Raw genomic sequence first — 16605 nt, forward strand, 5'->3', positions numbered from 1 at the left:
GAAGGGAAAAGCTGGTATTCATTGACTGAACGAGGGTCTCGTGATCATTAAAAGACCAGCTGCCCCACAGTACCGGAGAGGAAGGGAAAAAGACAGATTTATAGAGAGACAAAATGGTACCCAGTGTAAGCCAAAAACAAGGCAGTCACTGTTCGCTGGTCTTAAAGTCACTATTGACAGACAATCTAATTTTATTTAAAGATCCAATGAAATGGCTTGACAAGAGCAGTTTTTGAGCAGGACAGGGTTTAGTTACATCACAGTTTTGAACCATCTTTTAGTACTTGCTACTAGATTTCTAGATGGAGAAAAAAATAAAATAATTATATATATATATATATATATATATATATATATATATATTACTTAACTACAATTTCAATTTCATGGGGTGTTTACAGCACAATTTTAAGTGTGATACGAGTGTAAATTTAACAAATGCCCTCAGTATTCGTGATAACTTGTGATTTTCTGCAGGTTTTCTGAGCTAAAAGTCATAGTTAATAGTGAGAATTGGACCCTAATCTAAAATGTGACCTAAAATTGTAATGTTGCTTAAATGACTGGAGTGTGATACGTCCACTAACATCACTGAGATGAATGAACTGTACCTCATCATTTGCCTCCAAGCTGTTTTGAATTATTACGCATCAACAACAAGATGCCTCCAAATACAGTATGACAAATCGGAATCATGTCTAGGGCAGAGAAACTCAGAGACTCAGTCGAGTTCAACTGTGTGATGCAGGCATCGCACAATACAATTATTTCACTCTGGTGCCAGAAATTGAATCCAATTAATGCCCGTCAGCAGTTCTCTATAAGGTTACGTGAGATACTCAAGGCTTATACATGATGTAATGTTTGGGAAGTGAATTTTCACCTTCGGCTATGTCTGAGTATGGAAATCCCACCGTGGAGGCACTCTCAAAAGCTCACAGATTAGCTGGAACGCCCGTCAGCTTAACATCCAATGCGCTGCAGTCCCTCTTGAAGACACTACTGTGAACTTCCTTAGCCTGCTACCACTGATCTGAGAACAAAAACATGGTCCAAAATCTCTTCCCACGGACCATAACGACAAAAAGCGCGCTGTTTGGGGAAAACTGTGCAGCTGAGTAGATACAATGGTGGGAATAACTTTGGTGTCCCGTACTAATGTATCTCGAGGGAAAAACAATTTAGCTCGATGATGCTTGACGTATTTTGTAGTACCAAACAAAACAAGAATTTCCAAACAAGCTGAGGGAACACTGGCTTCTCTCCCGGGGGGAATGGGAGGAATGCTGGGAATGAACTGCAGTAGAATTGGGGGAGAAAAATCAGGAATGTGTCTACGTGATGGTCCAGCTTTGAACCTCCATGAAACATCTGTCAAAAATACCCAAGATTAACGCCCGAAGTGTCATGAAAGCAGAGCCTCAGTGTCAAATCGGCTGGAGATTTAGTAGAATAAAATACAACCCTATTTTTCACTCTCTTAAGGTGCCAAAGGAAAGACATAAAAATGCCTCGCTCTCCTTACAACCTGCTATCACCTTGGCATCCATCCTTTAAAATGGCCAGGAAATCAAAACTGACCTGAAAAACGTTCTATTATAAAGTTCCTGCACTTATTGTGAACGATTCATCAGTGCATGTTACACCAAAGAAACAAAAATGAATGAATAAATTAATATAAAAAGGTGCCGTGTGTAATATTTATGAGGATCTATTGACAGAAATGCAATATAATATACATAACTATGTTTTCAGTGATGTATTATGTTTTTATTACCTTAGAATGAGCCATTTCTATCCACATACACCGCGGGTCCCCTTAAAGTGAAGTCACCATTTTGCTCCACCATGTTTCTACAGTAGCCCTAAAAGGACAAACTGCTCTACAGAGCGCTAGCTACTCTCTGCTGTCTCAGACGACAACATATTTGTCATGTGTCGGCCACCGTAGCTTCTCTATGTGCTTCGAAAGGGAGGGGTGAGCGGTTGCAATTCGTAACCTCACCGCTAGATGCCGTTACAATTTACACAGTGCACCTTTGAAATAAAATGTCCGTCTTCATAATCTGTCATCAAAAATAAAATAAAATAAATAAAAAATCTTGCCAAAAACTCAATTTAAAGCTGATTAATGTAATAACATAACAGCAAATAATGATACATTTGCAAATAGAAATGTTAGCACTGATTTATAAATGACATGCTTTTGAGGGTAAACTTGTTCTTCCACTTCAGAAAACCTCAGAAATTTGTGCCAGCCAAGGATTTAAAGTTACATTTATATATCTTTTTTAGGATAAACTACTGAAAAACCCAGTACAGTTGACAATTCATCTATCTGAAGCCAATATCTAATCTAAACAAATGTATATACATATGTATATCATTTGTTTTCCCTTTTTCTTTGTTCTGTCTCTTTCCTCTACTCGGCTGGGTGATGATGCTGTATATCACACATACAGATGGTAGCAGTGCAGTGGATTCTCACTTCAGCCTGCCCAGAGCACAGTGGGGATTAAGCACATAAAACACCAGCACATCTTAAGCCAACACGACATACTGACAGTGGACACATAGGCAGAACACCAGCTAACACCTACAGAGAGACCATATAACAGCCACCACACACAGCACAAGGAAAATGAGCGACTAGAATTGAAACTACAAAAAAGGCAAAGCATATTGCACATACAGGCACAAACACTGTGCGTTGCTGCAAAAGAACATTAAAGAAACTGAGAGAACGGCCCAAAAGTAAGAGAGAATAGAAGGGTGAGATTTAAAACACATTTGAACAAAGATGCCATTCCGATTTTACTCTCCAAAGCAGCAGTAATGAGCTGTAGAGAGCTTCTGAAAACTTCACTGCCTATTTTTACATTTTATAATGAGCTAGCACCAACTTTAAACCTGAACTCTGTTTATTCGATCTGAAACTAGCTTCTCACCATGGTCTCAAGGTAATGTGTGAGTTTGCTTTGGTTTTAAAGGGGTGGTTGCATGCGATTTCACTTTTTGAACTTTAGTTAGTGTGTAATGTTGCTGCTTGAGCATAAACAGTATCTGCAAAGTTACAACGCTGAAAGTTCAATGCAAAAGGAGATATTGTCTTTTAAAGTTATGGCAGTTTATTGCCTACAAAAACGGCCGGTTTGGACTACAACAAGCTTCTTCCCGGGTTGGTGACATCATAAACCCTTGCTATTAACATAAACACTGCCCCCGCGAACACGCAACAAAGTGGGCGAGGCCACGTCGCAGTCATTACGAAAGAGAGAGAGCTGTTGCAGAACTACAAACTACATTTGGCCATCTCACCAATCTAAGACCATTGCGTTTTTCGGCGGGATGGGCTTCATAGAAGCAGGAAGCAAAATAGCCGTTCAAAGGACAGTGGAGACAGCGGTGTGGAATAAAGGTAAAAAAATTTAAAAAAATACGGCGTATATAAAAGTATTAAGTATTGTATAACATATTAAGTATTGTATAACAAAGTATTAAGACATGTTATACTGCGCCCCATAAACACAACCAAGCCTAGAAAAAACCCCACGGAACCACCCCTTTAAGCGATAATTTTCTCTATGCTGCAATAACTTCTCCTTCTCTGCTTAAAATGTATAGACAACTATATGCAAGCCATTAATAGGTTAATTTCCAAGAAAAGCATAAATACTACTTTGTCTCTGTTGCACTGTTTGTATGACAATCCAGACCTAATACAGCAAAATTGGCTCAACCAATAGTGCAAGTTTTGGGGCAGGTTCTGGTAAACCAGCTTCAAGCCTGTCATTGGCTGCATCCAAAATGCATACTGTATATAGTAGGCAAAACGGCATGTGAAAAGAGCCATTTCTGCCGTGCTGCACACTTGCTAGCTTCTATTGTAAGCGCATTGCAAGTAAATACGTTTTCTGTTCATTTTAAAACTGTCACAGATGCAGTCGATAGAATTTAAGTTGTTTTTAACCCAAAATATCTCTTTAAGGCAGAATATAAAAACAAACAATTGACACAACCCAATGGAATGGGGCTGCATTAGCTAAATGAAGAGATTCTTACAGTAACAGCAGAACAAATGCAAATTATTTTAGCAGAGCGCAGTTCATAGGAAGGAGACAGAAACTTTGGTCCTTCCACATTTGTAATATGAGGAAGGAGAAGTGGTAATTGATACTAAAAAGAGAGCCAACAGACTTCCAGAAAACTAAAGTTTTACATAATACCCCTGTAGCGTACTTTTTGTGAGAGGAACATTTCGGGTGTCTATCTGACGCACTGAACTGGTTATGGTAAAGAAATGTGTGAATATGTGATCATATTTTGCCACAGCAGTTAAATAGATTAAATAATACCAGTTGACATGATGCATAGACAAAGCAGGGCGTTATGACAGTAAAGTATATATCATGCAACGGTAGAAATGCATCAAGCGGTAGAGATTTTCCTGCACCATTTATACACTGTAGATAGATTAGCATAGTTATTTGCATTATTTACATATGAAAGCTACAAAAATAAACATGCACAAATCAGCTATTTTACAGCTTCAAATGTGACTCAATCAGCCAGAATTAAGACTATATAACATGTGAGTAACATTTGTGTGTGAGATAATATTAAGAGTTTATTAAATGTGAAGCTTTTTAGTGCACTGATGACTTATTTATTTACTAAATTATCTTATTTTTGGTTAGCGTCCAAATAAAACACTTTTATCCCTTAAAAAACTTTGTATAAACTACTTAATTCATTGGATTATCCAAAAAATAAGCATAACAGCTTAGTTACTGTTAACCATTTTTTACAAAAATAAAATAAAAAATCCAGTACCCATAACTATACTATGATGTATACCTTTACCACAGTCTAAAATCACTGATATTGAAACATCAAATTTTGATCAGACCGTCCATCCCTATGCATAGAAAAAAAACAAGCAATGACACATTTACCAGCATGTAAACAAACAGAAAAGCTAAGCCGGACAGGTGAGGAACAGGAACACCAGCAGTCATACAGGGGGAGGGGCAAAGGAGAGGCAGTACAGGTAAAGTTAAAGCATACGACTAACCGTATGGTATCCCCGCGCTACGGGCGGCTTGCCGGCGGGGTAGGGGTCTACGGTGTCAATGATGGTCTGTCGCTCGCCCTTCTGGTTGATCTTGCGAAACCTTCGGCGGGACTGTCGGTGTGATGCCTGCCGCTGGAAATACTCCTCATTCTCATCCATATAGTCCACCTGCAAACGGAGGAGAGATTTGAGTGAGACTCTCTCTCTCCTCAACCCCCCATCCCCTCCCGCCCCTCTTACTGGCGCTGTGTAAAAATAGCAGTGGGTGTGCGAGCCTGTCTGTGAGTGTGTGTGTGTGTGTGTGTGTGTGTGTGTGTGTGTGTGTGTGTGTGTGTGTGTGTGTGTGTGTGTGTGTGTGTGTGTGTGTGTGTGTGTGTGTGTGTGTGTGTGTGTGTGTGTGTGTGTGCGTGTGGGCTGAGCCTCAAACGCCTACGTCAAAGAGAGGCACACAACATACAGAAAGGTAGAAAAAGGGAGATGTAGTTTCAGAGCAGCAGCTTGCAAGGGTCTTTCAATGGTGAATTGTGCATGCTATGCACTTTCTATGGCATTAAACTAAAAATGAGTTCAAATGGAAATAAACAATGCATTTTCCAGATCAATGTTCAGTCACCATCTTTGTTGTGGCACCAGGTAATGTCACTGAAGGGGTGTAAACTATCCATGGCAGGTCTTTGAATGACAGTCAATGAGTGTGGCATCATCATACACATGAAGGATATAAGTTGCATATAAAAGAGCTGGCCACTGTGACATTATGCCACAAAAAGTGACATGATTATCCCTCTGCCTTATTTTGCTGCAGCCTCACATTTCACACCCACTCTGCCTTTGGGATTACACATCAAATCTCTCGCTACCGTACCAACCGCTGCTATGGCAACTGCCGGAGAGCGCGAAGCAGTGGGAATATATTGGGCGGTGTGAGCAAGTGAGAGTGCAGTATCTATATCCTGCCTCGGCCAGTAATTACAGGGCAGAATCGGCCGGTAATAACAGATGAGATACCCAACGAGGGCACAATCAACTGTCGAGGACAGTGGCCATCGCACAAACCGAAGATTATGTTTATGCATTTGGCAGATGCTTTTAAATGTCTGAGAGGGGATTCAAACTATATGGTTCATTAGTACATGCATTCCATTGGAATGGAACCCGTGACCTTGATGTTGCTAGCATCAGGCTACATACACTACTAGGGCTGCACGTTATTGGAAAAAACTGACATTGCGCTTTTTTGTTGTTCTGCTATATATGTAAATTGCGATAAGAAAACAATTTCAACAGATGACTTGAATACCTCTATTTGGAAGGTATTAATCATTTTAAAATGATTGGGGTGATTTTGTAGGGGAGTGAATCTTCATCGAAAATAATAAATAAATTACAATCATAGGTAAATACAATAGAACAAAGATACAATTAAATAAACTTTATAGTACTTTATGTTTTTCAGGTAAAGTACAGAAATTAAATAATCAAATATAAAATAACACAGCATAGTCTTCACTGTATAAATCAAATATAATTAATGTTTGTTAAAGTTACAAAAGTGATTTTATCTTCGTATTTTGTTGCTTAATTAAGATTAATGACACATACAGCAGCAGGCCGCTGTCACTTTAAAGGGATAGTTCACCCAAAAATGAAACTTGTGTCATCATTTACTTCCCCTCAAGTTGTTCCAAACCTGTATGAGTTTCTTCTGCTGTACACAAAATATATTTTGAAGAATGTTTGTAACCAAGCAGATAGAGCAACCATTGACTACCATAGTATTTCTTTCCCTACTATGGTTGTCAATGGTTGCTCTATCTGCTTGGTTACAAACATTCTTCAAAATATATTATTTTGTGTTCAACAGAACAAAGAAACTCATACAGGTTTGGAACAACTTGAGGGTGAGTAAATGATGACAGAATTTTCATTTTTGGCTGAACTATCCCTTTAAGACCGAATGCACGGATCCAATATAAGGATACACATCCGTTTTCGTTCTCAATTGTTTACGTTCACAATTGTCATTTTGACAATTTTACATGTATTTGTCCGTTCAAGCACAAATAGACGTGGAAGAGAATGGAAATGGTGTTCGTGTGCTGTCTGGGGTGCTCTGTGTGTGCACTCTTCTTGCGCTCAAATGGTTTAAAATCGCTTGAAGGATTAATTTTAATTTTATTTTATTTTATTTAAACTGACAGGACCTAAAACATGTGCAAATAATAAACATTTGCTCTATGATGGTTAAAGTTTGCAATTTATTCAGAGAATCATGTGCGTTTCGAACCGTGGTGCCTGGTCCATACAGATCAACTACAACAGCCATACTTGAAATCGCACATCCTGCGATGTGACTATCGCGGGTGCACACATCGCAAAATCAATGCTAAAATTATACATTGAGCAGCCCTGCACATTACCATCCAAAAGTTTGGGATTGGTAAGATCTCATCAAGGCTGCATTTATTTTTAAAAAAATCACATGATCCGTCAGAAATCATTCTAATATGCTGATATGGTGCTCAATAAAAATGTCATATTATCAATGCTTAAAACAGTTGTGCTGCTTATTATTTTCTGGGAAAATATTGTGACTTTTTTCAAGATTCTTTGATGAAAAAGTTTCAATGAACAGCATTATAAATGCCTTTACTGTCACTTTTGATCAAATGTATCAATGCATCTTTGCCAAATAAAAGTATTATTGCTGTCTCCAAACTTTTGAACAGTAGTGCACTCAACATGAAGAAACATATAGGAGCCCATTGAGTTGTAGTCACATGCAGGCACATTTCCATAAGCTTAACCAAATCCGAGGCTGCAAATGTAGATAGGGAGGGTCTTTCTGTACTCGTGAACATACATCATGAAGTGATTATGGAATATATTAGGGTGCATGGAAATGCTTGGGTTCCTAAATATAATCGTTTTTTTGGCAAGGCGAGAGCTTCAAATGGAGGCAATGTTGAACATTACCCGCAGTTGGCAATTTTCTTGTGGTAAAATGTAAACAAAATGCCGAATTTAAACCAACCAACATTTTTATGACATTTATGACTAGAGCAGTGGTTCCCAAACTGAACTTTAGTCTGACTCACCTGGTGCAAAATAAAACTAGACCACACAAAACTAAATCGCTCCCCTTATACAAATATTATACAGTGCATCCGGAAAGTATTCACAGGCAGCGCTTAACATTTTCCACATTTTATGTTACAGCCTTATTCCAAAATGGATTCAATTCATTATCTTCCTCAAAGTTCTACAAACAATAACCCATAATGACAACGTAAAAGAAATTTGTTTAAAATCTTTTCAAATGTATTAAAAATGAAAAACAGGGGGGTGGGGGGGATATCACATGTCCATAAGTATTCACAGCCTTTGCCATGACACTCAAAATTGGTGCATCCTGTTTCCACTGATAATCCTTGAGATGATTCTACAACTTGATTGGAGTCCAGAATTCAGTTGATTGGACATGATTTGGAAAGGCACACACCTGTCTATTTAAGGTCAAATTCCAAGGAATTGTCTGTGGATATCCAAGACAGGATTGTATCGAGGCACAAATCTGGGGAAGGGTACAGAAAAAATTCTGCAGCATTGAAGGTCCCAATGAGCACAGTGTCCTCCATCATCCGTAGATGGAAGAAGTTTGGAGCCACCAGGACTCTTCCTAGAGCTGGCCGACCGGCCAAACTGAGCGATCGGGGGAGAAGGGCCTTAGTCAAGGGAGATGACCAAGAACCCGATGGTCACTCTGACAGAACTCCAGCGTTTCTCTGTGGAGAGAGGAGAACCTTCCAGAAGAACAACAATCTCTGCAGCAGTCCACCAATCAGGCCTGTATTGTAGAGTGGCTAGACGGAAGCCACTCCTTAGTAAAAGGCACATGACAGCCTGCCTGGAGTTGGCCAAAAGGCACCTGAAGGACTCTCAGACCATGAGAAACAAAATTATCTGGTTTGATGAAACAAAGATTGAACTCTTTGGCCTGAATGGCAAGCGTCATGTCTGGAAGAAACCAGGCACTGCTCATCACCTGGCCAATACCATCCCTTCAGTGAAGCATAGTGGTGGCAGCATCATGCTGTGGGGATGTTTTTCAGCAGCAGGAACTGGGAGACTAGTCAGGATTGAGGGAAAGATGAATGCAGCAGCAATGTACAGAGACATCCTTGATGAAAACCTGCTCTAGAGCGCTCTGGACCTCAGACTGGGGTGAAGGTTAATCTTCCAACAGGACAACGACCCTAAGCACACAGCCAAGATAACAAAGGAGTGGCTACGTGACAACTCTGTGAATGTCCTTGAGTGGCCCAGCCAGAGCCCAGACTTGAACCCAGTTGAACATCTCTGGAGAGATCTGAAAATGTCTGTGAACCAACGCTCCCCATCCAACCTGATGGAGCTTGAGAGGTCCTGCAAAGAAGAATGGGAGAAACTGCCCAAAAATAGGTGTGCCAAGCTTGTAGCATCATACTCAAAAAGACTTGAGGCTGTAATTAACGCCAACAAAGAATTGAGCAAAGGTTGTGAATATTATATGTACTTGTGATTCTTTCCGTTTTTTTTATTTTAAATAAATTTGCAAAGATTTCAAACAAACTTATTTCACGTTGTTATTATGGGTAATTGTTTGTAGAATTTTGCAGAAAATAATGAATTTAATCCACTTTGGAATAAGGCTGTAACGTAAGATAAAATGTGGAAAAAGTGAAGCGCTTTTCGGATGCACTGTATATAAACAAATATTACACCGTTGTCTAAGAAGTCTACACTAAAAGTAGCTTGTGTTCAGATTTTCCACTTTATTTTCCCCAATCTGGAAATATTGAATACTATGAATTTGTATTCATTAAATATTTAAATAATATGTATAGCTCATGATGGCAAAAAGACAGAGAAATTAAAGTATTTACCTTGTGAAATCAATTTTAGGTTTACTTAACCAATTTACACAACACACAAGTGTGCATTCTGTCTCGAAGATCAAGCAACATGCTAATTAAAGCTTCAAAATCCTAAAAACATGTAACTTCAATAAATAAGACATCTTGGACAGCCAGTCGACCATAGTGACCCATTCCTAATTAGAACCAGCACATTTTCTATGGAAAAGTGTTTTATCCAATTGTTATCGGCCTGTGTAATGTCAAATCTGACCTTGTATCTACCCCTGGGGTTAAAAGTGCAGCACACTGTGGGAACCACTGGGGAAAAGGAATGAAACTGCAGCACAAAACTGCAATTATACAGTGTGATTAGTAAGAGTATGAAGTAAAGATGATTATCTGTTCCATGATTACTCACCACAATCATCTCGGATGGCTCCAGAACGATGCACTCGCATCCACGACGTAAACTCCCAGCAGACCTCTTCCCAAAGCTAGAGGAGAAGAACAGGAGAGAAAGGTTATATACCGCTCAACCAATCATGGAATTCTGAGATTCTGTGGGAATGAAAGCGTGCTTAGAATCCGAGCCAGAGTAACACATATCCACACACTTGTGGCAGTGTTCCTGGCCTAGGCAGTAAGGCTCCACTGGGAAAGAAAGTACAACCAGCCTGGAAAAGTCCACCAAATGACATCACAGCCTAATGAAAGAAGTACAGTGCAAAGTGATGGAGTGTGAGAGTAGCAACACAAAAAACTCTATTGAAAATTTAAGACGGGGACCATGGAGATGTGAGGTGGAGTTCCATGCAGGATGAAGGTAAATACGTGTGTGTGTGTGTGTGTGTGTGTGGGGGTGTGTGTGTGTGTGTGTGTGTATATATATATTATATATTACATATTTTTTTTTATTATTATTTTTATTTTTTATTATTGGTTAAATGTGTGATCTGTTTGTTTAAAGTGTCCCTATTATGCTATTTTAAAGGTTCCAAATTTTTTTCCTAATAGGTTTACATGCATCCAAGGTATAAAAAAAAACACTTTATTCATCTAATAATAAACACTGCATATCACCATTTCTCAAAGAGTCTGAAAAATGGTTTGTTCGAAGATTCAGTATCTTGATGCCCCTCCTTTCCGAGAGCCTTCTCTGCTCTGACTGGTCATAATGGCTCAGTTTGTTTGGTCTAACACTTACAGCGCATCGGAATCTTAACGCATATTAACATATCGTTAGCCTCATAGCACAATTGCCTAAGTAATTTTTTGGCCAAATATGATCTGGGGAATTATGCTATGAGGCTAACGATATCTGAATTTCAGCTCCGGAGGCGATGGTGTCGAGTCCGCATGATTTTGAAGTGCATGCAAAGTGGATTTGCAGCGCTGAAAACAGCAAAAACAAAACTCTTCCAGGCCTCAGCTTGGGTTTGAGGTTACTACATTGTTTGAGGTTGGTTCAAAGTCAACGTTGTTCGCAGGCAGCCAATGAAGACCACCGGCTAACATCATGCAAATGTTACATTGCTACATAGGTACACAATCCAAAACCCAAGTTTAGGATGGGTCTAGCTATTGGCTAAACAATAGAAGACAGGTGAGATTACTTATATATATATATATATATATATATATACACACTCACCTAAAGGATTATTTGGAACACCATACTAATACTGTGTTTGACCCCCATTCGCCTTCAGAACTGCCTTAATTCTACATGGCATTGATTCAACAAGGTGCTGAAAGCATTCTTTAGAAATGTTGGCCCATATTGATAGGATAGCATCTTGCAGTTGATGGAGAATTGTGGGATGCACATCCAGGGCATGAAGCTCTCGTTCCACCACATCCCAAAGATGCTCTATTGGGTTGAGATCTGGTGACTGTGGAGGCCATTTTAGTACAGTGAACTCATTGTCATGTTCAAGAAACCAATTTGAAATGATTCGAGCTTTGTGACATGGTGCATTATCCTGCTGGAAGTAGCCATCAGAGGATGGGTACATGGTGGTCATAAAGGGATGGACATGGTCAGAAACAATGCTCAGGTAGGCCGTGGCATTTAAACAACGCTCAATTGGCACTAAGGGGCCTAAAGTGTGCCAAGAAAACATCCCCCACACCATTACACCACCACCACCAGCCTGCACAGCATGATGGATCCATGTTCTCATTCTGTTTACGCCAAATTCTGACTCTACCATCTGAATGTCTCAACAGAAATCGAGACTCATCAGACCAGGCAACATTTTTCCAGTCTTCAACTGTCCAATTATGGTGAGCTTGTGCAAATTGTAGCCTCTTTTCCCTATTTGTAGTGGAGATGAGTGGTACCTGGTGGGTTCTTCTGCTGTTGTAGCCCATCCGCCTCAAGGCTGTGCGTGTTGTGGCTTCACAAATGCTTTGCTGCATACCTCGGTTGTAATGAGTGGTTATTTCAGTCAAAGTTGCTCTTCTATCAGCTTGAATCAGTCGGCCCATTCTCCTCTGACCTCTAGCATCAACAAGGCATTTTCGCCCACAGGACTGCCGCATACTGGATGTTTTTCCCTTTTCACACCATTCTTTGTAAACCCTAGAAATGGTTGTGCGTGAAAATCCCCGTAACTGAGCAGATTGTGAAATACTCAGACCGGCCCGTCTGGCACCAACAACCATGCCACGCTCAAAATTGCTTAAATCACCTTTCTTTCCCATTCTGACGTTCAGTTTGGAGTTCAGGAGATTGTCTTGACCAGGACCACACCCCTAAATGCATTGAAGCAACTGCCATGTGATTGGTTGATTAGATAATTGCATTAATGAGAAATTGAACAGGTGTTCCTAATAATCCTTTAGGTGAGTGTATATATATATATATATATATATATATATATATATATATATATATATATATATATATATATATATATATATATATATATATATATATATATATATATATATATATATATATGCTGTTTGTGATATTACACACTTCATCATTTGGTTTGTTAATTTAACATTAATGCTGCTGCTTGCAAGACACTTTTTTCAGCTGAATAAGCTGCCAGGTGACACTCTGGTCCAAAGTTGACACACACTAACCCATACAAATAAGTAGAAATAGAAACAGCGGTTTAGCTGCGCAAGAGGTCAGCAAAACCTCTACATACACTTCAGAAAACACTGACTGACAAAGCAAGACTGATTTTACTATGGAAATACTCAACTATATGAAATATAATACCTTACAATGACAATTTGCATGTTTCTTTTAAATGTTTATATTAGTATAACCAAACACAGCACTCACTCAATATTTACTTTTATAGTATAAATGTGCATGTTGCTAGAATCCCTGGTAAACCGCATGATACGTTATAATTACATTTTATGAATTATGTCAATTTCAACACAAGTGAACACTTGAACCAACATTTGAGTCACAACGCCTACTGTTGAATAGCTACTTGTGTACGGGTTACTGTAGAGGCACAGCTGACACATATAGTAACTAGCTACTATAGTTGGACTAACAGGTGGGATTCCTTCTACATACATTGTTTCTGAGCCTAAGATCACACACAATAATCCCTCTGTGTTATTGCTGTTTTACTTCATTTGCAGGCTCCTATCCAAATACAAAAACTCAAGATTTGGTGGTGTTTTCATTCATCGTTCAGGATATACAGTGGCTATAATCAGAAAAACAAGGATTCCAAGTCTAACTTAAACCACACAATTCAATATGAAACGAAAAAGGCTCTAGATACATATAGGAAAAACAGTTGCCTTGAGCAGACCCAAATAAAAAGAGAAGGGTGGAAAAAAAAAACTATAAAATCATATTAATGTCAGCCATCGCGCCACATTCCATGGGAATTTAACTCACAGTGAGACGTGATGCCCACCCAGTCGGCCCCTACATTCCATATTACACAACATTCTGGGTGTCTGGAATGTGATTCTGTGACAAACGCGGCAGGCACTCACACACTGCAAAGAACATAGGGGTTTCCAAAGTAAATAAGCCCCTTTTTCATCTCTCCATATTAAGCGGAATAAAGATTAAAGAGCTGTTATGCAAGTGCTGTCGCTGGGCAAGTCAGAGGGGAGAAGGGGGTACATTGGAAGGCTTAAGGACATGCTGAAGTACAGTAGAATGGATAATGCAATAACAGGATTCTACTGCAACGCTTCAGTGAGTGCTAAACAGCTGTGCCGCCTCTCAGATCTGCGCTCGCAAAAAACACATGGCAACATAAAGCAGTGCAAACAGCCTTTCAGGAGCAACCCTGAACTGTTACTAGATTCGATGCTGGGACCGAAACACTTGAGGCATGATTAGCAAAGCTTGAAACTTGAGGTATGACTACTTCAACCAGAATTTTGCAGTAGTAAAAATAAAATATAATACATTTAAACCTTAAATTCAATATAACAAATATGAATTAAAATGAAATAATATAGTATTTGATGGAAAGTGTTTATAGAAAATATTTACAGACATTTAAGCGATCTAAGCATGCATAATGCACAATATGAACAAAAAATATTACTGTACCTGATGATGAGATATGAGAGCGGTTACAAAATATGTCCAATGAAATCCATAAACAATCCAGACTACTTGAAAATCATGCATTCAGTCCCATGCCTCAAATGTGTTTTTAATGTCCTTTCTTAATATTCATACACATACACGCTGCTACCACACTAAACACAAACGTGATTTTGTGAGCGCCACATGATAATCCAACTTCACGTATGCTGCGCTGCGAGAACTCTGTTCTGACAGCTCTGTCTACCGCCTTCATCTTACAAGAGTGTGTGTGTGTTGGGGAATGTGCCTTCTTGAGAGTTAGTGGTGATCGACTGAAGCCAACATTCCTGCCTGCCTCTTAGTTCCTGTGGAGCCAAGAGGGAGGGGTTGACCTCTACCCACAAACAACATGACCTTTCAACCTAAACTCAAGACCTGCAGCGACTTACAAGACTTGTGAGACTATTAAAGGCAATCTGGGAATAGGGTTGGGTATTGTTTAATTTTAACTTTTCGGATTCTGCTTATCAATTCAGATTCTTGATTCCTAATTTTGATTCCAATCAGGTAAAAAAAAACTTATATTTCATTCATTCATTCTAAGTCTTGTTGCAAAACATTTCTTTTTAACGGAATAACATGAACAAAAATCAACAGGCTAAGGAACTCTTATTAATAATCAAATAATAACCAAAAACTAAAATTCACAAACAAGCCACTAATATACAAACCAAACTGGGTTTGTACAGCTAAGGGATTGTAGCAAGGGATTGACATGCAAAGTTGAGAAATTGTGGCTGAACAACAAATGAGGCATGTTGATGCATGCAGGGAAGCATCGCCTGACAGTCACATATCAGATACCACAGATAATGTTCTCGTGAAGTAAATGCATATCACTTCAGGGAAGAACGGTACGGCTTTGAAAGCACTACCATGGGAAACCCACTCTGGTGTTTTTTTGCATGTTTTGAACATAAGTGATAACTGTAATACAAGTAACTCACTGAAAGTAAGAATTTAAAAGCTTGCCTCAGTACTTTTTTGTACTTGTCTGCTCTAATCCAAGGATTTCCTAACATTGTTGTCCCCCATTGACCTAAAATCTCAGGCATAGTAAATATTTGAAGTTCATATTAAACACATTTGCATGTTCACAGTTCTCTGACCATGCAGGTAAACAAATCAATTATTTTTAGTAAGCGTTTAATTGTGACTGCTTTTAATTTAACATTATTTTAATTTTACATTTCCATGATTTAATTCCTTATTAGCTTTTCATCAACTCACAAACCCCCTTCAGTTCCTCACAAAACCCCAGGGGTTTGCAAACCCCAGTTTGGGAAACCCTGATCTAATCAAAAGTTGCTTGTATTTGAGATGAGATGAAATGGCAAAAAGCAGGAACACGAGATGATTTGGATTAAACCCATATATTTGACTTTAAATTGTATCAAATGTACTTAAGTAGCAGTATTTTAGCAGCCATTTTAACAACAACAACCATTTTAAACTGACTTAGAGATACCAATAACAAAAAAGCAACAAAATGCAAAAATGTAGCAACCATAACTAAGTTCATCCCAAACACTATTGGAAAAGAAAGATTAAGTTGGCTTGAGAGAGCCAACTTACTGATGTGCTATTTAAACTTAAATATATTCTTCTTATTCTGAGACTAAAATGTTCAACTATAACTCCTCCAAGACTTTTCCAGCTAGAATCTATCATCTATCTATTTTCAGATAGACATCAAAACCATCAAACTAAGCTTTAAATCTATTTTAAACTTCAAACTATTTCAAACTGAAAACCTTTGAAAACCAAAGCTTTTAAAACTTCAAACTTTCTGGTCAGGCTTGCTCAAGCCAACTTCAAAGTTTTTTTTTTTTACCTAGTTATATTTAAAGTGCTTGGTTTTGTTTAGCCATAGAGCAAAGCAAATAATTTGAAACACCTTGCACCTTGAAGCACATGTACAGTGGGGAGGAAAAAAAAACTTTTGATACACTGCTGATTTTACAGGTTTGCCCACTCACAAAGCATGTAGAAGTCTGTCATTTTTATCATAGGTACTCTTCAACTGTGAGTGACGGAAT

The 16605-nt window shown here is 38.7% G+C and overlaps 1 protein-coding gene across 7 annotated transcripts in view; it reads right to left on the reverse strand.

Annotated features, from left to right (window-relative positions):
- The window catches only part of rapgef2b (Rap guanine nucleotide exchange factor 2b), a 142983-nt gene that overhangs the window by 57740 nt on the left and 68638 nt on the right, over nucleotides 1-16605 (reverse strand). For all 7 annotated transcript variants that reach the window (XM_079839882.1, XM_079839878.1, XM_079839883.1 and 4 more), the window contains exons 5-6: nucleotides 10391-10466; nucleotides 5075-5242 (exon numbers count right to left, since the gene is read on the reverse strand). In XM_079839882.1, coding sequence (XP_079696008.1) covers nucleotides 5075-5242; nucleotides 10391-10466 — 244 coding nt within the window. The remainder of the gene's footprint in view (nucleotides 1-5074; nucleotides 5243-10390; nucleotides 10467-16605) is intronic.

Source organism: Gobio gobio, assembly GCF_949357685.1.
Source record: "Gobio gobio genome assembly, chromosome: 16".
NCBI classification, from domain to species: domain Eukaryota; kingdom Metazoa; phylum Chordata; class Actinopteri; order Cypriniformes; family Gobionidae; genus Gobio; species Gobio gobio.